At 59.5% G+C, this 22,341-nt stretch overlaps 1 protein-coding gene across 1 annotated transcript in view; it reads right to left on the minus strand.

Annotated features, from left to right (window-relative positions):
- Positions 1–22,341, minus strand: part of DSCAML1 (DS cell adhesion molecule like 1) — a 117,171-nt gene that overhangs the window by 27,235 nt on the left and 67,595 nt on the right. Inside the window, exons 4-7 of the mRNA XM_067310163.1 lie at positions 4,589–4,735; positions 3,177–3,455; positions 1,898–2,173; positions 968–1,264 (exon numbers count right to left, since the gene is read on the minus strand). Of these exons, the coding sequence (XP_067166264.1) occupies positions 968–1,264; positions 1,898–2,173; positions 3,177–3,455; positions 4,589–4,735 (999 nt within the window). The remainder of the gene's footprint in view (positions 1–967; positions 1,265–1,897; positions 2,174–3,176; positions 3,456–4,588; positions 4,736–22,341) is intronic.

A 22,341-nucleotide genomic window follows, 5' to 3' on the forward strand; every position in this document is an offset into this window, starting at 1 on the left:
TGAAAACATCACTGTTGCTTCCGTGCCAGGGAGATGAACTTGCTCCAAATTTAGCAGTAAATGGCAGCAAAACTCAGACTCTCCTGGGATCCCAGCCAAAAAGCCACTAGATCCATTGCAAACCTGAGACACAGGCAAACACAGCCCTTCAAACCTCTTTCTCAGTAGATAAATTCATGCTACCTTGACTGTGTCTAGCTCCCACTTACAAAACTGGAAGCTTTAATTGCTGATTATTAATGGGCAGGGGCTAATACCGGCCCTTGCGCCTTAGATTTTTGCCCGGCAGAATTCCCTGTAACGCGCAGAACAACATGCTCTCGCCGTAATAACACTGTGATTAACGTGGCCATGGCTTTTAGCAGACAAAGAAAGTACAGACATGACAAATCAAAGCTCATTTTCCACAATTTCACGTACTGGCTCATCATCATTTGTAACGTGCATCCCTGGGCCTGCAGGTGCATTTGCTGCCATGGAGAGGGGATAGAGCGAGGAACTGGGGGCAGGCCAGGGAATACGGGGGACCCGGGACACTTCCCAGCTATAAAAAGCAAAGCAAGTGGCATTTAGCCACGACAGGACAGTGCAGCACCTTCGGGGAGGCACTGCTGGCCCTGCACGGGCTCTGGGGCAGGGGGCTCGGCAGGGTGAGAGTGGGTCTCGAGGGAGAGAGCATGGCCCTTTTTCCTCCGGAAAGCCCCCTTCCGGCTCTCCGAGGCTTACAGGACCAATCTGCGCTTAGTTAAGTGGCCCACTGCAATCCATGGGGAAGCTTCGTGCTCCAGGCAGCACAAGCCCCCGGTGCGCGGGCAGATCGGGGGCAGTTTGGAGCACAGGGGACAAGAGAGCAGCACGACTGGGAAAAGGCGACGGGGGGACGAGGAGGAAACGTTCTAGCGGGGAACAGAACAAAACCAAAAGCCCAGTAAAAGTCCTATTCTGATATTTAAAAGTAGACAGGCACCTCTTACGTTTATTCGCGCTTGGTATTCGGCGCTGCCCACCGAGTTCCGCGCGGTGCACCGGTACACGCCGCCGTCCTTGATCTGCGGGCTCGTCACGTTCATGTGGCTCACCGTGGTGCCGTCCGACATGGTGTACTGGTTGGTGCGGTGCCCGTTGTCCCTCTGGATGGGCTCGTCGTCCAGGGCCCAGGTGACGGTCGGCGGGGGAGCGCCCTTGGCGGCGCACATCAGGGAGAACTGCTCCCCGGGGTTGACCACCTTCTCGCTGAAGGAGGAGACGATGCGGGGGGTCCCATCTGGGGGGCACCCAGCGGGAGCGGGGTTAGGGCGCAGCAGCCACACGTGGCCACAGTCACCAGCTCCAGGGAGGGTTTCGGACCCTCGCCGAGGATGGGAGCGCTTCGGGCACGGTGCCTTTGTACCGCACCCAGCACCCGGCTCGCGGGCGAGACGGGAGTCCCTGGCGCAGCCGCGCACAAGCCCTCGTCGATAATATATACAGCAGGCACGAGCATGCTGAGCCCTGCTCTCCATCACGGACCCTAGCAGCAGAGAGGTGCCGGGACGGGGGCAACAGCGGATGCTGGTTGAGGCGGACATTGGCTCGACGTGGGCTCAGCGGCGCCCGTTCCTTGCCCAAGCATCCAGGGATCGGCCTCCGCGACTGCTCACGAGGCAGGGGGAGGAGATGCCTCGTGCAGGGCAGCGCCTCGGCCCAGGGGCAGGGCACGGGGGCGTAATTCGGGGCAGGCCCCTTGCTTCAGCCCCTGCCCACTGGCCCCAGCTGTGCTGCGTTACTGAGCAGAGCTGGCTTCCCACCTGTGCAGGCGGGAGGTGCCGAGGGCTTCCCGGCACAGCCTGGGATGCAGCAGCCCGGAGGGACGCGGAGGAAAGCCCCGGCGGCCCCCGCCCCGAGGAAGCCAGCTCACCCTCCAGCATGATGATGGAGAAGTCCTGCGCCGTCTGGGACTTGCGGGTGGCGAAGCACTGGTAGGCCCCCGAGTGGCTCTTCTGCGCCGCCGTGATGAGGAGGGTCTCGTTGCTGATCCCGCGGATGGAGATGTAGTCGTCCACCACCACGAGGTCCGTGTTGCGGTACCAGCGGATGACGTACTCCGGGGACCCGCTGAGGGTGCAGGAGAGGATGACGGTGCTGCCGATGCCCGTTTTGAGCTTCTTTGGTGTGAGGGTCACACGCAGAGGGTCTGTGCAAGAAAGGGCGAGAGCAAAGCGAGCGCCGGCTGAGGAGCGTGGCGGTGGAGCTGCCGAGGCCGGCTGCCAGCCCCGCGGGAGGCCGCGGAGCTGAGGGCGGCGCGGGGAGGACACAGCCCCAGCCGAGGCCAGCCCGAAGCCCACGGCCGGCGGAGCAAGCACTGGCAGGGTGGGAACAACCCGGTGGGCAGGACGGGGCCCCACTGCGAGCTCAGCGCCGGTGGCGCGGGGCACTGGCAGAGCCCCTGCCTGCGCGGGAGCTGCGGGGAGGGTGCGGGTGGCTGGAAGAAGACATCACGGGGGGACAGGTCCCCTCTGGAGCCATTTGCCGAGCCAGGGCAGCTCTGGCACGTGGTGCTGCTCTGTGCACGGCGGCCACGGCACATCCCAGCCTGCAAGCTCGGGTACCGCGAGGATCCCGGTGACAGGAGGAACCCGCAGGAGCAAAGCAGGCAATAAATATTTGGCCTGCCCAGCTGGTATTTACTGTTTGGCTGGAGCGTCTTTTATGTAAATCAACAAAACAAAGCACAGAGGCACCTAACATAAAACTAACACCGCAATGGAGCAATTTACATCCCACGGCACTGCTCTGAATTTTCCAGAGATCCCTTTCTTTTCGCCGATTAAAGTGGTAAATCAGGGGATGCCTGAAGATATTTTGCTGCAGCATTATAAACTTCTTTTAAGTGCTCCGAGCGCCACGTTGGGCACGCTGTGCAGCAGCACGGTGGCTTCCAGCGCGTGGCACACCACGCGTTTTACGAAATATAAGGCTTGCGATTTATGGGGCTTTGCAAAACAGTCAGAGCCAAGGTGGGACTCGTCTGGAGCAGGAACCAGAGCACACGTTAGTGCACTGGGGAGGTGCTCGGCAGCTCCCGGGTGCAGTGGCTGCTCCGGGTGCCAGCGGCTCCATCTCGGCTCTGGTGGCAGGACACAGGCTGCCCCCTCCCGCGCCCCTGCTGGGAAAAGCCTCCCCCTGCCTGCTCTTACCTATGACCGTGAGGGTCCCCGTGACCTCTGCAGACCCAAAGGTGTTGGTAACCTCGCAGATGTAGGTCCCGCTGTCCTCCACGCGCAGCTCGCTGATCGTCAGGCCCGTGATGCGCTTGGTCCAGCGGCTGTCGGCAGGCAGCGGGCGCCCGTCCTTGATCCAGCGGACGGCGGGGTTGGGGTAGCCCGAGGCGATGCAGGGCAGCTCCACCAGCCGGCCCGCCCTCGCCTCCCGCGACTGGAAGCCGTCTAGCACGGTGGGGATGGACTCCGCCGGGTCTGCGAGCGGGGAGCAAACAGGCTCACGTGGCGGAGAGGGCGAGGGAGGCTTGGCCCGGCTCAGCGGCGGGAGCTGGCCGCCAACCGGCAGGACCCCACGGGCTTGCCCGAGTCGGGGCGGCAGCAAAGCCTGCGCACGGCCCCCCCGGCCTGGGAGAGAGGGGGCTTTCCCGCGCCTCGCGAAGCCGCTCGCATCCTCCGGGCACGAGAGCGGGTGCTCGGAGGTGCCCGGCGCGACCCTCCAGGCAGCCGTGCTGCGGCAGGGGAAGGGACATAGGGCGGTGCAGCGGGAGCAGGGTTCCAGCCCTGGCCGGGGTGCCGGGCTCCTCGCTGCCCTGTCCGCGCGGGGAGGCAGCACAGAGGCGCCTCTTAGTAGCTGGTGGGATGAATAAACACAGCACTGGAGGAATTACTCAAGGTGACATCTAATTGGTGCAAAATACACAAATTCTGTGGCACATTTCAAAATTTACAAGCGAAGGGGCCCATCAGGCAGCTAGGAGAGGAGAAAATTAATCACCAAGTCTCAGGCGTGAAATTAAATTCCAGGGGAAAGAAGCCTCTCTCATTACTCCCGGGCAGAAGCAAAACGCCACGATGTGCAAATAGCAGCAGCGACCAGCGAGGGACCGCGTGGGACCCAACACCCCGGGGGGACAGGACAAGGCGCCACACCGGGAGCGCCACGGGAGCGAGGCCGCCCAGCCCCTGCAAGCCGATGGGGAACGGAGGCCCCAGGGCGTTGCAGAGGTCTGGCCAAAATCAGGTCAGCCTGGGCACCTCGGTCCCCACCTGCCAAGCTGAGAGCGCGTGGCCATCGAGGGGTTAATGCGGGCACCCAAATTCACGCGCACCGGGCCAGGAAAGCCGTACGGCTGATCGGCAGCGTGAGCACGGCAAACTCCCTCCCGACCGGAGCAATTTGGGCAGCCAGCGAAGCCGGGAGTGCCCCGAGACACCCAGCGCAGCGGACGGCACGGCCGCCGCTGCAGTATCGCTTGCACGCTCGTCGCATCGCGTCAGGCTGCCCGCGCAGTGGGCTGTCACATCACATCACATCACATCGCATCACGCGAGGGGTGCTGAGCCGCGGCGCGCTGCCTCCCTCAGCCCCGCGACAGCCCCGCGCTCACCTGACACCGAGAGCCTGGCTCCGTTACTCTGGCGCGTCTCTCCGCTGTACTTGTGCTTGGTGATACACCGGTAGGTGGACAAGGCATCTTCCTTCTGCACGTCCGATATGTACAAACCTCCATAAGAAGTAATAAAAAACCTATTTTCTGGAGAGACAAACAGGAGAGGGAGGAGAAAGGTGAGCGAGGCGGTTGTGCGAGCACCCCGGGACGCGGACGCGGGCACTCGGGGCTGCAGTTGCGGGGGATTTAGCCGTGGGAGCCTGCCCGCAGCCCTCTCCGCACCCGCCTCTAACCGCGCTCCAGCTCCCAGGTGCAAAATGCCGCCTCCTCCCCACCGCGCGGCTCCTCCGGAGGCGCAGGACGCATGCCCGGCGCCCTGGCTTGCCGGCGGAGCCGCGGGTGCTGAGCACAGGGAGAACGGGCAGCGTGCAGCTCTGCCACGCAGCCACGGCTCCGCACGCTGCGGAGCAACACCACAATTAAAAGTGAATCCGTCCCACTGAGTTAATAATTAGCTTAACTTACTCAGGAGCATGTGAAAACAAACAAGGGCTCGAGGTGATATGTGAGCACCGGGGGAAGGATCGCAGAGGATGCCAGGTCCCGGGCAGCGCCAGCCGCTGCGCAGCGGCTCCCACCGGACCGGCGCTGCGGCCGGCAGGTTTCCAGCCTGGCGTAAGCCCGTGGGCAGCAGGACAAGGAGTTTTTAACTCTCCTTCGAAGCCAGTCTCCCTGCCAAGCCTGACCCCTCTAATTCACGATGGATTTTAATAGGAGTTAACAGGAAGGCCTGCACTACGGCACAACTCAGCTGCGATACCTGCTCAGCTACGCCACGTTGCCGGCCACACGACCCACTGCTGCAACACCGCAAACGCAGTAAGCAGCGAGTAATTAAGGGAGCTAAACGTTTAGGGTTTAAACCTTTAAGCCTAGACTTGAAATCAGCAACGGCCACAACGGTCAGAACTTCAGTGTTACATCTCAGCCCCAAAACGGCCCTCTCAAATCCTGCTTGGTACGTCAGATCCAGGTGATGGGCACAACCAGCTGTTTCTCCAGCATCTTTTGGAAGCACCTGGATGTGCTGGATTAGGGTGAGGGAAAGCACCATGTTCCCACCCCCAGTGGCAGCAGAGACGTCAGTGGAATAAGGGCACGAAAGGCAAGCGTCTCCCTTGGGAGCGGGGCCGCAGCCCCCCGGGAGGCTACGGATCGGCGGCACAGAGGGCTCTTCACCTAGAAAACTGGAGCGCAGCCACTGCCAAGGCCGAGCTCTGCTGGCACTGCCCTGCTCCAGCTGCAGCTTAGCGAGATGGATATGTCTGACTCTAATTGCTCCATGCGAGACCGTCAGGGCCCCCAAACAGAGAAAAAACAGCAACTTTAATAAAACGCTAACCAAGCTGCGGTTACCCGCATGCAGAGGTAAACATCGGGGTTGGAAACCCCATGCAAAACCTCTCTGGACGAGGCAGGAGCGCAGTCCAGCAGCTCTGCGTCCTGCCACGCGCGCCGGGGCGGCTTGCAGACAGCCGAGCGCCGCATGCTCACGCGGCTCCACGGGCAAGGTGGAGGCTGCTCCCTGGCTCCAGCTCCCCACGAGGGCCAGGGGCTCCATCGCCGCAGCCTGCACGCGTGGTGGCAGCGCAGAGGCGATGCAGCGGTGCACGAGTGCGTCACCGTTACGTAACAGGGACCCCGTGCAGAGGACACGAGTTGCACGGTCCAGGGCACCCAGGCACTAGCACCAACTGCTGCAAAAGGCACAGCAGGGAGCAGTCCCGCGAGTGCTGCTGAAATAGCACGCAAAGCAAACGCAAATTGTTCCTCTCCCATCAAACCAGTAAGCAGAGGATATTGGTGCACTGGAATTCAGGAAGGGGGGAGCCGGTTCCTATGGTAACAGCTGCTGCATTTTGCAAAGTGCTGCTCCGCCGCCCCGCCGTTCCTCCCCCATCCCCGCACGCACACTTCTGTGCATGTTTGACTGCAGCGATGCTCCCAGCAGCGCTGCGCCATTCCTCTGGAAACAAAGACTTGCACGAGCCGGAGCGACGTGCAAGGCGACAGCAGAAGAGCAGGAATCAGCGGCACGATGTGCCTCCCTCTCCTGCCGCATCCACGCCACGGGTTTGACGAGTGCCGAGCTCCAGCGCGCGGCGAGGAGCAGGGCAGAGGAGCCCGGAGCTTGTGCTGGGACAGCACGGAGACACCCGGCAAGGCCGACGCGTGGCCACCGGCCATGAGCAGGGATAAAGCCCTGCCTGGACCCGCTGCCCTTGGCCCTACGCTCGCACGGGCGCTCTGGGCTGCGGGGCTCAAGCTGGACTATTGGCATGAGCCTGGCACCCCGGAGATGCTCCCTGCGGCTGGGGCTGGGCTCGGTGGCCGCAAGACGGAGAAACCCCAGCGTGGACGCAAGCACCTCCGCAGGCTCCAGCGGCTCCCGTCCCGCGTGGGAAGGGCCAGCTCTGCGGCTGCTCGCCAACCCGCCGCTAACGCTGGGAGAGGCTTTACGTGCCGAAGCCTTCCAGATGTGCAGGAACCCCAGTTTCAATATCAGCACCTCTTCCCTGCAGCAACAAGAGGCATCTTCCCCCTTGCAAGTCACGGTTTTGAAGACACCGCTACATTGAACGTAAGGGCTACGCAACCTGACAGCACAGCTTCAATTTTTTTTAAAAAGGGGACAAATAACTTTGTCGAGGAGCATTACTCCGGTTCAAGGGAAAGATGCGGGGCAATAATTGATGTAAACGGCTCTGACGGAGACCTCACCGAAGTGACTTATCGCTGAGTCTGCCAGCGAGATTAACGTCGAAGGTCGCAGAATAAAATCGGATCTTTCTGCCTGCCAGGAGGTGGAAAAGCTTTACGGGAAGCCGAGGATTAAGTACGTGGCCCGACCGGAGCGATGCGGCTTTAATAACTCTTTGAGGCAGACTCGAGCTGCTGCCTTTGGAAACGCCACTCCAAAAGCGCCCGCCAGCCCGGGCGCTCGCCTCTCCCGCTGCTGCTCCCAGTCCTTGCAAAACAGGGAACAAATAACGAGCAGAAACCAAAGCAGGGGCGCGAGCTGGCCGTTTCGGGGCTGGGGGAGGCGCGGGGCGGTGGAGCCCGGCCAGACCTCCCACGCAGTACACCAGCGGCCTAGGAGGAGCAGGCACCTGCTCCTGGCCGACGTCCCGGGAACGCCCCGCGCTCCTCCCGCTGCCGACGAGCGAGCGAGGCGGCAGAGCGACGGGGCTGCTGGGGTCCCCCTCTCCGCATCGCAAAGCTCAGCAAGGCAGCCGCAATACCCTCAGCGCAGGGGACCCCCGTGCCAGCGGGAAAGCAGGAGGGCGAGGGGGGCTCTCCTGCACGGCGCATGTGAGGAGAGTCTCTCCTGGTGCACACACGTGTGCGCGCGCACCCACGCATGCACACGTGTGCGCTCTGCCACTGCAGTCCCTCTCCACATCCAGCCACCAGTAGTGGCCACGAACGTGCAGCATCAGTCCCAAGGGCCTTCCAATTTCAGGAGAAAAATTACAGTCGATATAGGTTACCAGTTACTGCTCTATCCAATATAGATTTATAAAAACAATGGGGTCAGGGCTTCAGGAGAGAGCACATTTTAGAGTTCATAAGACTAATGAGATAACTTTCCCTTGGTACTCCGGGGCCAATATTTCCTTACGCAGTCTATTTTAACTGCTAGGGAATCGATAGGTGCCAGCATTTATGAATTAGCCATACTTTGAGCATATGCATCCCAAGGCATCCTGGACAAATTCAATAAGTGCTCGGTGCTATTTCTGGCCACGTCTGAAGTGACAAACGCTTCCCCAGGGGAAAGGCACGGCAAGGGAAGCCCCAAAAAACAAAGCCAGCGATTTTCGGCGGCTGCCGTAAGGATGCTTTTTTGCAACGGCTGCAAATAAGCCACTTGCCGAACACGGAACTTGCCGCGGGTCAGGGCACCTGCACCGTAGCCTCGCCACCGCGCTGCGCTCGGCCTCCCTGCAGCAGGAACCTTTCGGCTGCCCAAGCAAATTGCAGACGCCTCTCCCGGCTCTGCGAGCGCCGCGATGCAGAGCCCGGCTGCGGCACCAGGCGCTGCGGAGGCGAGGGCGAGCCGGCCCGCGACGGCTGCGCGCAACGGGCCCCTTTCACCAGGGCGCTTCATTTAGAAGGCTGACCCAAGCTTCAGCGCCACGGGAGACTGCCAAAGCGGAGAGCGCCTGGACTAGGCTCCTAGATTAGACATCCCTCCATCCACCCCGGAGATGTTAAATAGGAACCACAACTTGAGCCCAATGCAAATTTAATAAGTGCCGCACAGTATCTGACAGATTTATTTACATGTTTCCCTGCACACCGAGTCCCAGGGGACGTGTAAGGCAGTCACAGGCTCCCTATGCCTTTCAAAGGCAACACATTTCTCCTACGCAGCTGTGCAAAGCCGAGCAGCGGAGAGCAGCCAAGCACCCAGCAGAACGGCTCCACCTTGAAGTTTCGCGGGCATCTGTAAAATCAGCGACTCCAGCCGAGTAAGTGGGTCACGCTTTGCTCCAAAGGGCTCCTCGGCGCCTCTCTCCTCCTCCCCAAGCCGGGAGGAAGAGGGCTCAGCCTGAGAGCGAGTAACGTGCCCTAGAAACGTCGCCTCGAGGAAGCTGCAGGAGCCGCTGCCGCAGCCGCTCTGGAGACACCGCATCCTGGGGAGAGCGCAGCACCGCTGCCCGTGTCCCCGTGCCTGGCCACATCCCCGGGACAGCTCTGCCGGCAGCCTACACTCCGCACAGCGCTCGGTGCCCCCGGAGCCGGGCCACCGGCTGGCTGCAGGCGCACGAGCCCGGGAGCGGAGGGGAGCGCGCTACGGGGCAGCGGCGCCCGCCTTCTTCCGCAGAGCCCGGAAAAAGCCCGCTCCGGCAGCCTTGTTTACAGAGCCGCCTCCGCCAGCCGAAACGCGAAGCAGCCGAGGCTCGGCGAGCCCCCTCCCCCTGCAGACCTAAATATAGCCCCTTCCCACGCAGCCTCGCAGCGCTGTCCTCCCGGTGACTGCGTGCGGGGAGGAGAAACGCTGAATCACGAAAGCGCTCGCGGGCCGCGGGAGGAAACGACGCTGCGGGAGCTGCCGCAGCCCCAACACGAGCCCTTCCCTGGCTCCGGCGGCTTGGCTCCCGGCGCTGGCATCCCGCGGGCCGGGCTTTCCGAGAAGCGAGCTGGCTGCACGGCCTGCCTGCTGCTGTAGGCTGCCAAGCCGGGAAGCAGAAAAGGAGGGATGAAAGTTGGGGAGTCACAACAGCCTTTCCGCCTTCCTTCCCTAATCTCCTTTAGAAGCACGGCTCTATCTCCTCCCGTTACAGGATTAACACCCATCTCTCATTCTCCTCTTGCAACAAGATTTTATTTCTAATTATGCTGTAATAAAACCGGGCGCGCTCCCAGGGCTTCTTCCAAATGACTTGTAGACACTCCGCAAGATTGGCTCCTGCTTGGGCCCATTGCCGGCGCGCCTGCCTGACATTCATTAGACATGCATGAAGGAGAGGCTTTAAGAACGGAATTGCATTTAAATGGGTTTGCTGAGAGCAAGAGATGAAACAAAAAGAGAGAGAGCGGGAGAGAAGAAAAGAGGAGGAAAGGTTTGAAAGCGGGACGCAGCCGTCGCGTTGCCGCGCTGCTGCCCGCCCGCTCACCTGCCAGCCCCGCGAGACCCAGCTGCCAGCCGGGCACCGCGCTCGGCATCCGATAGGCGACAGCGGCTGCCCTGGGTTTGCAGAGGGCCCTTGCCGGCCACGGTCCCACCAGCGCCACGGCACGCGGCCCCGCACCACACATGGGAGTGCAGTTGGCCAACAGGTAATTTTCCAGCAAATCAAATTAACGGTTTGCAGAATTACCTGCACAACCCCCCTCTATTGGGGAAAAACGGATAAATAAAAATGGCAAATGCAGGGGGGTTTTCTGAGCTTTGAGCTTGGTTCTGACCAGCAGATTTACAGCCCAGGGAGAGCTAGAGGAGCTGTGGCATACAAACGCCCTCTACAAACACTGGGAAAGAAGCGTTCAGCGAAGCTGAAGACCGCAAGCGAGCTGGGCAACTTCCATGACCCAAGTGTTGAAGTGTGCAAGAGTCAGTGTTTGCTCACGTGCCGTAAAAACGGGCCCTCGCCTGCCGCCTCTCCCTGGGCGCGGATTTGCCATGGATTGGTGGCCAACTTTACGCGCAGAAGCAGCCTCCAAAAGCATGGATTTTTCAGGCAGAGCTTTGAAAAACAGGCATTAAAGGAAATATCGAGTCTGTAAAATCAAGCATTCACATCAGAAATCCTATTCCAAGGGTGGCCTCCACATAGCCTGGGAAACAGCAACCCCGCGCAACCTGCCCGTCAGCCGGAGCCGAGCGCCGCTGAGCAAACCCACCATTTCCCCACCAAATGCCATCGCCAGCCGCCCGCCAAACAGCTTCACGTGCAGCAGAGAGAGTTAATGTGCTCGTGGACACCCAAAACGATGGGGGCGAAAGTCGATGACTAAATTATTCACAGCCCAAGGAACCTGCCCAGCCAGAACCTCACCAGCACAACGGCCCCGGGCTCCCTGGCCAAAATGACATGCTCTGGCTTGAAATCTTACGGCCCAAATACCAACTAGCCTCTACGTCTTTTTATTATGAGTGCAATGCGTTTACTTGCTGCATTTGTCTCTCTTCAGGCGACAAACGCATACCAGAAGTTTCTGTTTTGTGCGTGAGAATTTTTTTTTTAATGAAAAAAGCAAAGGGCTGCTTTTGGGAGCTGCGGGTACGTGCCGAAGGAAATCACCTTTGCAAACGCTCATTTCACCTAACACAAAAAAATGGGAAATGTTGCCATTGTTTTAATATTTTATATTTCTATTTGGTACCAATCTCAAACACAGACACTTTGGTCCGAGCCTCATCTCAGTGCTCTCTGAGCGGTTCCTGCAGACATTTTCCTCCTGCAGCTCCTTCACGGGCAGCCGCCAGCGGCTGTGGGTCTGAGCCGGTGTCTGGACGTGGCTTCCCAGACACGGACTTCCGAGTCAGCAAACTCGGGAAAACAGATGTTACGAAGGAGCTCTTTCCATTAACCCCCTTGGAAGCAACAGATCCTGCAGGGCGAGCAGGAGTTGTTAAATCAAGAGTAATTATTTACCGAAGGGCCAATGCTGAACTCATTTTCAGGGGCAGCAGATCCAGAATCGTGCTACCTACCAAAGCGGGTTTACACGGTACCAAGGAGAGCGGAATTTGCCTCTGCAGGTTTTCATACATCTGTGAGTCACTGGAGCTTTTCGGGGAAGAACGACTGCTAAAATAAGAGCGGGACGCTTCCCGGGAAGCCGAGCGAGTATTTTGGGGCGGTTTGATTTGTACATGCATGTTACTTGGAAAACGATGCCGTTTTCGCTAAAAACAAACAAGCAAACAGGAATCCCCCTGGTGCGGAGAAGGCGTCTCCCATTTCCCGGCAGCTGGCGGCGATGGGAAGGCAGCAGCTCTCCAGCAAGGGGCGCAGGGACCCCTGGCCGCGCGGAGAGAGCTGGCGGGGGGTCACGCAATGCGCCCCGGCCCCGCCAGCCCCGCCAGCCCCAGCGCTCGTGCCGGCGCGGGCGAGCGAATCTCCCGGGGTGGCCCCGAGACGCCCGAAACCAGCAGAAAATTATGGAACAGGATGAAGAGCATTACAAAACGGAGAGGAGGGGACGAGAGATTTCCATGGCTAATCCTGTTAACGAGACAATTTCCTTATCAAACTCATTACGTGCCGCCCAGGGGAGGGCAGGGAGGGGCCGGGAGGGGGGAGGCAGCCGGCGGCCCCCCTGCCCCAGCACACCGCGAGCGCGCCCGCGTCGCTGAATCGCGCGTGTTACTGCAACGAAAATTGTATTTTCATTTCCAAGGACAGTTAAATATTACTCAAATGACATCTACCGCAAAATAGCGCCGTCTGCTTCAGATATATGACGAGCCCTCGCCCAGCGCGGAGCTGCGGCGGGTACAGATTACAGCAGGCATGAAAAAAAAAAGAAAAATACATTTTAAAATGATTTTTCTACTGTAATTTTTTTTAACCTTCTATCATGATGAGCCTCATTTTCCAGGAGGAAGCAAAACGCGAGGCTGCAAGGCAGCGGCGTGCTCGGCGCCGGGGCCCGGGGAGGCAGCGGCGGTGCTGCTGCAGGTGGGGGCCCCTCGACGCCCCCCCGGCCCCGGCGCGATGCCCCCACGGACCCGCCGGCCTCACGGGTCTCGTCCCCGCGTGGCTCTGCAAGAGCTCAGCAGCCCAGGCCGTGGCACGCTGCCGCCGCTCGGCTCTTCCCGCGGAGTCGCAGCCTCCCCGGAGCCCTCCCTCCAAATTCGGCCCCGACGGCTGGCGCGGGCTGGGCTGCAGCTCTGCGTGCGGAGCGCTGCGGCGGCTGCTGCTGCTTTTTCTCCCCTCCCCCCCCCCCAAAGTCGCTATTTAAAAAACCGCGGAACTAGTCAGATTTCATGCTAATGAGAAGGGAATCTGGATCGAGGACTGTGCAAAAATTTGCATCTCAAAGACGAAAACAGGAAGTCACTGAGAAAGGAAAATCCACCGCCGAGGCACCGAGGCACCGTTCGCGGCCGTAATTAGGCTAACGCTGCCTTGTTCTGTCAGCTCGTTTTCATCAGCCCTGGGCGAGGGGACGCGAGCCTCCCCCTCCGCAGCGCGGGGATGCACAGCCCGCCGCCCCACGCTCCCGCCGCGCGCACCGGCGCCCCTTCTCCCAGGGGCTCCGGAATAAATAAAGCCAGGAAGGAAATCTCGCAGAGACCCTCGCGCTAGTGCTAACCCTGCACTGCACCCGCTAACGCAGCGCCGGCCCCCGCGGCCTCCGTCCCACCCGGCGCAGCTTCGCCCAACAGACGGAAAGCCCCGACGCGGAAAAAGTGGCAATTTCCCCCCATCTTCAAGGCTTAAGATGGACTCGTTTGCAGCTTTTCATCAAATTTCCCGTGTTTTTTTAATTGGGTTTTGTTGCTGCTGTAGTCGTTATTGTACCAACAGTTTTGAATAGCTCTAACCAAGGTATTTGCTCATAAAAATCCAAGGCTAGTACAGAGAATGACAGAAATGGAAAAAGCCTAATGAAAACAATTGGAAAAATGATAGGTACTTCAGCCCTTTGCAGTCCGTCAACAACCTCAGGTTATTAAAAATACAGGAGGGAAAAAATCTCAACGTTAGCAATCACTTCTTGAGAAATCTTGAGAAGACAAATACCTGCATAGGAGGAAATTCTTCCCCCCACTGAAATCTGCGGGAGTTTTACCATAATTATAATAAGAGTACGGCTGCTGGATAACATGAGAGTTATTTTCCCCACTTACATTGTCAAATGATCGTTTTGCCCTGCAGTGAAATCTCAATAATTACAATGCCGAACCATGAAAGAACAAAGAAGAATTTAAAAAAAAGCTGTTTTCTTCCTAGGGAGCGGGAAGCAGGGGGGATCGCTGCAATCACAGGACCGGAAGCGCGGTTTTTCTCTAATTATCCTCCTCGGGGCCGCGCATCCCTCGTCCAAGCAGCAGCAAGCTCCGGAGGCCGGTCCCTGGCGCGGGGCTGGTGCGGAGCCGTCGAGCTAGCAGCTCACCGCAGCGGAGCGCGTCCCCGCTCCGAGGCACGGAGGTTGGATGTCGTGCGCGGACTTGCAGCGTGCCGCCATGCTGGCAGCCACCCAGCCGAGCCCCGCCGGCGCCCGCGGAATACCCACCCTGCCGTCGCAGGGGAAGTTTTGCCGAGGAAAGCGGGACTGCGACAAAGGGAAGGGTTTGGCTGCCGGGATGCACGGAAGGAAGGCGAGCTGCAAAACGAGCAATCCTAAGCGGTGGCTGTGAACACCAACCACCTCCCAAAAGGGGGAAAACAAGGGGAAATAAAAGAGAACGGGGACAGAAAAGGGTGGGGGGATAAAGAACGGGAGCAAGGAAAACAAGACGACAGAATGCTTGCTCCGCAGCCCTCGGCTAAATTGCAAACCAGTTTACTGAGGTGGAAAGCTGCAGTGAGCTGAGGAGGAATATGTGGAAACCATCTGCAGATTTAAAAATAATCTATTTTACGATCACCCTCGAACATATTCTTTTGCAGAAACCAAATAGGATTTGTTGTTGTTGTTTTGCGCAAACTGTTAGGGAAAAATTACTAGAAACATGCAGGGGGTTTTGCCTTCTTGAGTACTGAGAGTCTAAATATGCCCTTCCTTATGTTTAGAATAGTAACAGTCATCTTAAAATTAACTTGGTCTGCATCAGAGCTTACAAACAGTTGCAATTCAGAGCCTGCAAAAAGCAGGACAAACCTGCACTGGGATATCTAGCGTTTCTAGCTGACAGATGTCTTCCTACATACAGTAAATATAGGTCGTCTTTTCCTACCCAGAGAACTGTATATCTTAATTAACCAGGCCACTAGCAGCATATGTAATGATTTCTGCAGCTTGCTAAGTAAATCTTTCCCCGATTAGGCACAGGGAAAAGAAAAGGCGTGCGCAAACGGGACCGTCTCCTCCGGACCCAACTCCCCGGCTCCGGCCGCAGCGGCTCGCGCACACCTCGCGCTGCAGCTCCGCGCGTTGCTTCGCGCCGCAAAACGGGTCTGGCGAGGCGAAAGGGTGCGGAGCCACGCGTCCTCCCGCAGCGCGAGGCGCAGCCGCCCGCCGGCCGCAACCCCGGCTCGCCCGACCTACCCCAGCCTCGGCGCTGCCAGTCGCAGCCGAGGGGTTTAATTAAGCTTTGCAGACTTAAAACCGCGCTCCTCATTGCAAGCCGCTTCCGGATTAATTTATCCCCCGGCCTCTCCCGAGAGGAAAGGGGAGTGCGGCGGCCTCGGCGGCTGCTCGTCGCTCGGCTCCGCTCCAGCCCGCAGGCAGCTGCATCGCGGTGCGGGCGCCGCTGAAAGCGCGCATATGCTCGTGCCGATTCACAGCGCGATTCACGGCAGCCCCGAGGGGAAGAGGTGTCGGGACGCGCCGCGGCGAGCGCACCGGGAAGGCGCGAGCACCGCGCGGGCGCCTCTCCCCCCCGGAGGGCAGCGGCTGCTCCGAACGAGAGCGAGGGGAACCGAGCGCGGGGCCCGGCTCCTCGCGCAGCTTGCGCTTGGCGCGGGGAGAAACACGCTGAACGGTGCCAGAACGACAGCAGCGCCAGAAAGCCACCGCCACGAAAACGGAAACCTCCAGAAGCGAAAGTCGTCGCCTTGCACGAAGCTTGAACAGATTTGCTAAAGCCGAGATCGTGTTTTGGTCTGATGAGGAAAACCAAAAGCCTCCCCAAAGCGACTCCTGTCGCCTCAATCCCAGGAGCGAAGCCGAGTGATCCTGCGCTGTTGTTGCCGCCACGCTCCCACGTGTGCCCGCACCCCTGCTCATGTGCCTGCACCGTGCATCCCCTCCTTCCCTCCCTACCTCTTACTGGGGGCGAACAGAAGCAAATACAACCAACTCCTGGCTCATTAGCACTAGAAAAGCAAAAAGCAAAAAAAAAAAAAACCCCAGGACGTAGCCTTGTCTTTGACCCTGAAGCCTGAACGGCTTGGAGAGGGCGGTTACACCTCTTCTTTGCATTTCGCCTTGCACAAAGAGCTGGCGCGCATAGTTCTTATTAAGAAGGCACGTGCCCCAAGTATACCAAGCCCGTGTCTGCACAGGCATCCCCAAAACACCTAACGCGTGCTGGATCCGCAAGAAGCTGCCCTTGAGCAGACAAATTGCTGCGCACAAAGGCGTGCATGCCCTGCCGCGGGCAGGAGCACCCCCATGGCTGCCGTCAGCCGCAACGGCCTCTGCAAACAGGGTGCTCTCGCCGTCTGGGGTCCCGCGGTTCAGGAGCTGGGACCCCTCGGACGGGCATCCTTGCACAGAGTCTTCGCTCCTAGCTCCCATGGCCAACAAAGCGAGCAGCACCCGGACGCCCTGGGGGCAGGTGAGGCACGATCCCGCGGGAACGCGCTGCAGTCCTTGCAGCAGCTATGGGCAGGCATGGGAAGCGAGCCGCCATGCACGGCTGACCCCAGGGAAGGGCTCTGCACGCGTCACCGGGTGAGCGCGTTGCCAGAGGAGTCGGTGAAAATTTCGGTACCTCGGGAGATGAGGTGCTCCGGCAAGACAGCAGCAAGCCTTGCTTGGAGGGCGAGAGAAGCGTTCGTTGTGCACCGCATGGGGGACACTGCCGTGCAAACGACGCCTAGCCACGAGCAGCGCCCTCCCGGCAGAGCCGCGGTCCCTCCACCGCACTCTGAGCCATCGCAGCCGCTACCGAGGGAGAGCACACGGGCTCCCTGCAGCCCGTCCCCCCCGGGGCACCCGGGCTGTGACAGGGGACACCCCCGCCCAGGCGTTTCAGCAGCTGCTTATGGATTCGCCGTTCACGGATTGATCCGATCAATCCCTTCCAAAGCCGGCAATGCTATCTGCTCCCACATCCTTCTGCAGCAACGAATGACAGGAGTTTGCTACCCGCTGCACATGCAGATACCTTCTGCTAAAGCAATCTCCTCCTAGCTTCAGCGCGTCCCCGTAGCTGCAGCATTGTGGGATTTGCTGAGTAACAATTTATGCTTCAAAGATGATGGGGAAATACTATGGATCGTTCAAAACAGGATCACAGAGATGATTCAGGGCTGGAAGAATTAGTCGGATATCGGAGGGCTCAAAGAGCACAATCTCGCGAGTTCATCTTGGTCGCTGTGCGCAAGCCTGCAGACCCGGAGAAGAGAGATCCAATATCTTCCTAACAAAGACATAACGGTATCCTGTGCCTGGGAGCTGAAGTTAGACAAATCTAACCTTGAAATAAGATGCAATTTCCTAGCAACAAGTAATGAAATGCTGGGACAGCTTATCAGCAGAGCTGGTGGACTCCACATGGCTCAAAGTCTTTAAATGAGATTAGATTTTTTTTATGATATGCTTTAACCTACCTGGGGATGGGCTTTCTGAAGCGCGCGGGTTGCAAGCGGGCTGGCTGGGTGCCGTCATGCCTCTGCCGGACAGGTCCCTGCCGACCGCGCGGCCGGCGGAGCTGGAGGAGCACCGCGAGAGGGCCTGGGTGCCCCTGGTCCTTCTGCGCCCAGAGCCAATTTGGGTCTCCGGCTATTTCAAGAAAGCAGGCTCCCTCCGGGAAGCGGAAGGACGCTCGTTATCGCAATAGCACAGGAACACGCGCCGACACCCCCGCGCTTGCACCGCGCTGCTCGCAGCTCGAGGGTGCTGTGGTTCCTGCAAGCTAGGACCCGAGAACTTGCTGATGACTCAGAAAGCGTGACCTGCAGCATCTCGCTCACCCACTGCGCGCGTCCGCACAGGGCTTGGCGAGAGACCCGAGCCCGTTCTGTCCCAGTCTTGCCCCAGATTTGCCTCCTTGCAAGTGACGTTCAGGATGTCTCTGCTCCTCTCAAGAGACGCTCTCGGGAGATGCCTTGCTCCCCGCCTGCGCCAGGTTGGAGCACTGCCCCGGCCGAGGGACGTGAGGATGGTGTGGACGCCGTCACGCCCGCCGGCCCCACACCAGCCCCTGCCCCTGCAGGAGCGCAGCCGGCTCTAGCTCCTACAGAGCCTTTCAAAACCGATGGCAGGCAAACTGCTCGCTTCCGACGCGCAGCCTCGCTGGCCGCCCTTCCGCAGCTGCAGCCGCGCGGACGGGCCCCCGACGCTCCCTGGGAAGGGCGGGCAAAGGGTGACACCGGGATTGTTTTGCTTTGGGCGCAGCGGAGCGAGCCCAGGGTCAATATATAGCCACATGAGGAGGCTCCTAATCCAAAAGCAGCGAGGAACGCACCGTGACCATGCTTTGCACGAAGAGCAGAGCGGGGACCCGTGACGGTATCGGGTGGGATGAGCATGCTTTTGCTGCAAAAAGCTGTGTTCGCCGCTTGGATTAGCTCTGCGAGGGAAGGGCTGAATGACGTGGGATTGCGATGCTCCTAGCCGAGGCGTTATAGCGAGAGCAGGGGCTAAACCAGCAGGGCCAACACCCAGCCAATTCACAAATCCTTTATTCATAAAAACACTGCAAGGTTCATGCGCGTTCACTAATTACTCAGCCCGCTCCTCTGTCAGGTGAATAACGAGGGGAAAAATAACCAGCAGCTCGTTCAAAACCGCGCTGAGAAATTCACTGAGCGGGCAGGGCGGCGCTCTGCTCGGCATAGCGCGACCCGCAGCAGACGTGTCCTCCGCAGACAGGCTGCCGCCGCGTGTCGCAAAACCACCAGGCGCATGCCGAGGCGCCCAGAAGAGCAGCCCACGTTTAGCTCGCGCCCGCCGTCAGGCAGCGTGAGGCGCGTGCCCGTCCCCGTCCCCATCCCCGGGTGTGCTCCGCCGGGGAGACCCCGCTCCCAGACACAGGCCAACCCCGCGGCCGGGGGCTTCTTCCACCGCAGCGGCGCGTGCAAAGCCCTGAAGTCGCAGCGGAGGAAAGCCCGCATAGGGCACCGCGCGTTAAAGCCCGCCCGGCTAGCGCTCGCTCTCTGCAGCGCCGCTAATCGCCCCGGCGCTTGCAGCAGGCAGCGGTAATTAAAGCACCTACCCGTCCCCCAGGGAGCGCGAGCGGGTGCCCGCACAGCCGGGGAACCGGGAGGGGGTTTTCCCGGCTTCCCCCCTTCACTTCCTGCAAGAGCCGACCCGCGCGCTGCCAGAGCGCCGAGGAGCCTCGCCGAGGCACAGCGCTGTCACCGCACAGGACAGGGGCCGGAGAGAAAAGAGCTGCAGCAGGAGCCTCGCACTGAAACCCCTGATGGCTTCTGGTTTTTGGAGAGGCGCTGAGGAGCGGACAGGTCCGCCAGCTCCCGCGCCGGTGCAAACGCGAGGCGGCGCCTCCTGCGCACGGCCCCGCGGGAGCGCCTGCCTGCCGGAGCGCAACCTCCTGCGCGCGGCATCAGCGCATCGGGGCGAGGTGCGGCTGGAAACAAAAGCCGGCAATAAATCACTTCCCTGCTGCTATCCACGGAGATATAATTAAGTTTCTGCCTAGAGTGGCTTTGCTGACAGGAGCTTTGCAGCGAGATAAACATAACGCGCGAGGTTAGACGGCAATAAGGCGAGCGCGGGTTGGCAGGCGAGGCGTTTGCTTAGCAATGCTCCCAATTAGCTAGCTGCAATTTCCAGCCGCGAGCTGCAGGGGAGAGAGCCGGCGGCTTTCCCAAGAGCCACGCGTCCGAAGGCGCGGAGCAGCGGCGGGCGTTCAAGCGGGGGCCGTGCTGCCGCCTTGACGTCTTCACTAGGTGCTGCAGCCGGCAGAGCGGGCAGCAGAGCTCGGGAGCCGCCGGCACCGCTCCCCGCTCCGGTGGGGCCGCCCTGCGCCCCGTGGGGCGCGCAGCCGCCTTGCGGGGGGGCCAGCAGTCCCTCCTGGCCGCCGAAACCGGGACAAACAAATGAATTCGGTTTACATGCAAATTTTGCACGTGGGACCAGCTGAGAAGCTGGGATGAGGAGGGGATTCAGGCTGTCAGGGTACAGAAAAGCAGGGATTACCTGTGTGTTAACAGAAGGTTAATATTTATTTTTCTATCCCGTGGGGGAAACTTCAATTGCCACAGCCCTAGGTGGGTCCAGGCGAACGAACAGCGTCCCCCCTTGCACGCTCATCCCCTGTGCGGGCTTGCCCCTCGCTGCCGAAGCCGCCACTGAGGCGCCCCGCACGGCGCCCGGACCGCGGGGATGGAGGCGGCGGCCCAGCTCCCGCGCGGGACTGAGCACTCCGGCCCAAATCCTGCCAGCCCTTAAGCACGGGCTTAACTTTAAGCACACGAAATGTCCACTGATCTCCCGAGGATTATTCGTAGGGTGAGCTGCAAGCGCGGGTGGCTTTGCTGCCCCGCAGCAGGGATGCTCAGCATCCCCCCCAGGGGTAAAACACAACCATACAGCCCGCAAACCGGGGCGGTAATCAAAATGGAAGAGTGCACCCCATCCCGAGCCTGGTCCATGCCCACACCTTCTCCGAGGCTGGAAATCAAGCTGGTCAAAACCTCCTTAAAAAGGCCAAGAACACCCTGACTAGTGCCAGTGCAAAAACAGCCCTGTGTTAACTTTCAGGCATTGATACAAAAAAACTGTTATTTTTTGCAGCAAACGATAATCAAAGGCAATCCCAACACGGGAGCAATTTTCAAAGTAGTCTACTATTAAAACATTCCCCAGAATTTCCTATTTTGAAGTATGGGTAGAAGCCTTATTCTCCCTTTCCTCCCCGGTGTTTAGAAGCCTGCAGACTCAGCGTTTTGATGCAGGCGTTGCTGCAGAAAGTCAGGCAGCTCGGCTGGTACCGTCGCGCGCTCCGGCCCCAGGCACCGCTCCGCCTGGCAGCCAAGTCGCGCCCTCTGCAATCGAGGCAGGCGGAAAACACCTGCAAGCCGGCAGGAGCCCGGGACACGCCGAGGCAGGAGCACGCGCGCGCTGCGGGTGACGCGCTGTTCGACGCCAGGGCTTCTTCGCCGCCTCCCTCCGGGGCTGCCCAGCGCCGCCACGCGCAGCGCCGGCCCTGCTCCCTCCCTGCCCTCGAGGAGCCCGGCAAAGCGCGCGCTCCGGCCCCGCGACGACGAGCGTGCCCAGCTGCCATCTGGACGGAAAACAGGATTTTTTGCATGCATATATGGAAGAGGGGGTGGGGGAAGGCTGAGGAGAAACAAGGCTGCAAAATGAATTCAGCATCAATTATTCTAAAATATGCGTGTTAATATGGGAAGGGCGCTGTAGCCGAATCCATCTCCACTTCTGCTAATTTCAAGCATCAAAATGTGACCTGGGAAGATGACAGCATCTCGCATCCCGGTTACACAAACACGAGCCTGGCAAAAGGGGATATTAAAAAGGGAGACAATGCTGCATATTAAAATGCCACAGATGGAGCTTTCTGCGGCCTTTGCAGTCTGCTTCAGAGATTATTGCCGGGCCATATTGTATTAAAAATGGGGGGTGGGTGTGTTATTTATTTAATTTTTAAACAAATCCCATCTCCTACCCATGCTGGATGGATAAAGTGAGCTCTTGAGCTGCAGCCAGCTTTTCCAGCAAACCCACATGAAAAATGCATTTTCATTAATACAAACTGTTTGCAGTACGTAAATTAATTCTGGAAATGGTTTTCATACACGGCAAATTATACGTTCAGTGAAAACACTAGATGCCATCGTGCAGTCGCAATAAAAGCCCCGTGTTTCCTTTAACGAACCAGGGTCGCCAGGTGAAAGCAGCTAGCTTGCACAATTAAATGAGCAGATACGCGAGCAAAAGGGCAATGGTTTTTGCAGCTCTTGGAGACCTGTGCATCTGCTTCTGCTTTCCCGAAGGCGCCCGGCAAACGCCACGGGCGCGAGGACGGGCAGGCTCGGGAGCTGGGCATCGCTGCTTCTGCGCGACTGGCCCTGGCTTCCAGCGCCGAGCTGCAGACGCGGTGGCAATGACCAAATGCACTCTCCCAGACCAAAACCAAATGCAAGCGCTGCGCGCTCTGCCTGCAGCTTTCTCTCTTGCTCTCAAATCTTTGCATCTCCTTTAACAGCAGCCCCACTCGTGGGTGCCTGCTCATGAAGGGGGGAGCGATATATAATTGCTGAAAGCACAACGCGATGGAGCCTCCGAACCGCGCTCTGCTGGGGGACATCTGTCCAGCGCGTGGGGCTCGCTCCGGTGCTGCCACACCGCGTTTCCCGCAGCGCCGTGCCACACCGTGCCACGCAGCCCGACGGCGTATGCGAATGCCAGGCCAG

Source organism: Apteryx mantelli, chromosome 23 (genome assembly GCF_036417845.1).
Source record: "Apteryx mantelli isolate bAptMan1 chromosome 23, bAptMan1.hap1, whole genome shotgun sequence".
Taxonomy (NCBI): domain Eukaryota; kingdom Metazoa; phylum Chordata; class Aves; order Apterygiformes; family Apterygidae; genus Apteryx; species Apteryx mantelli.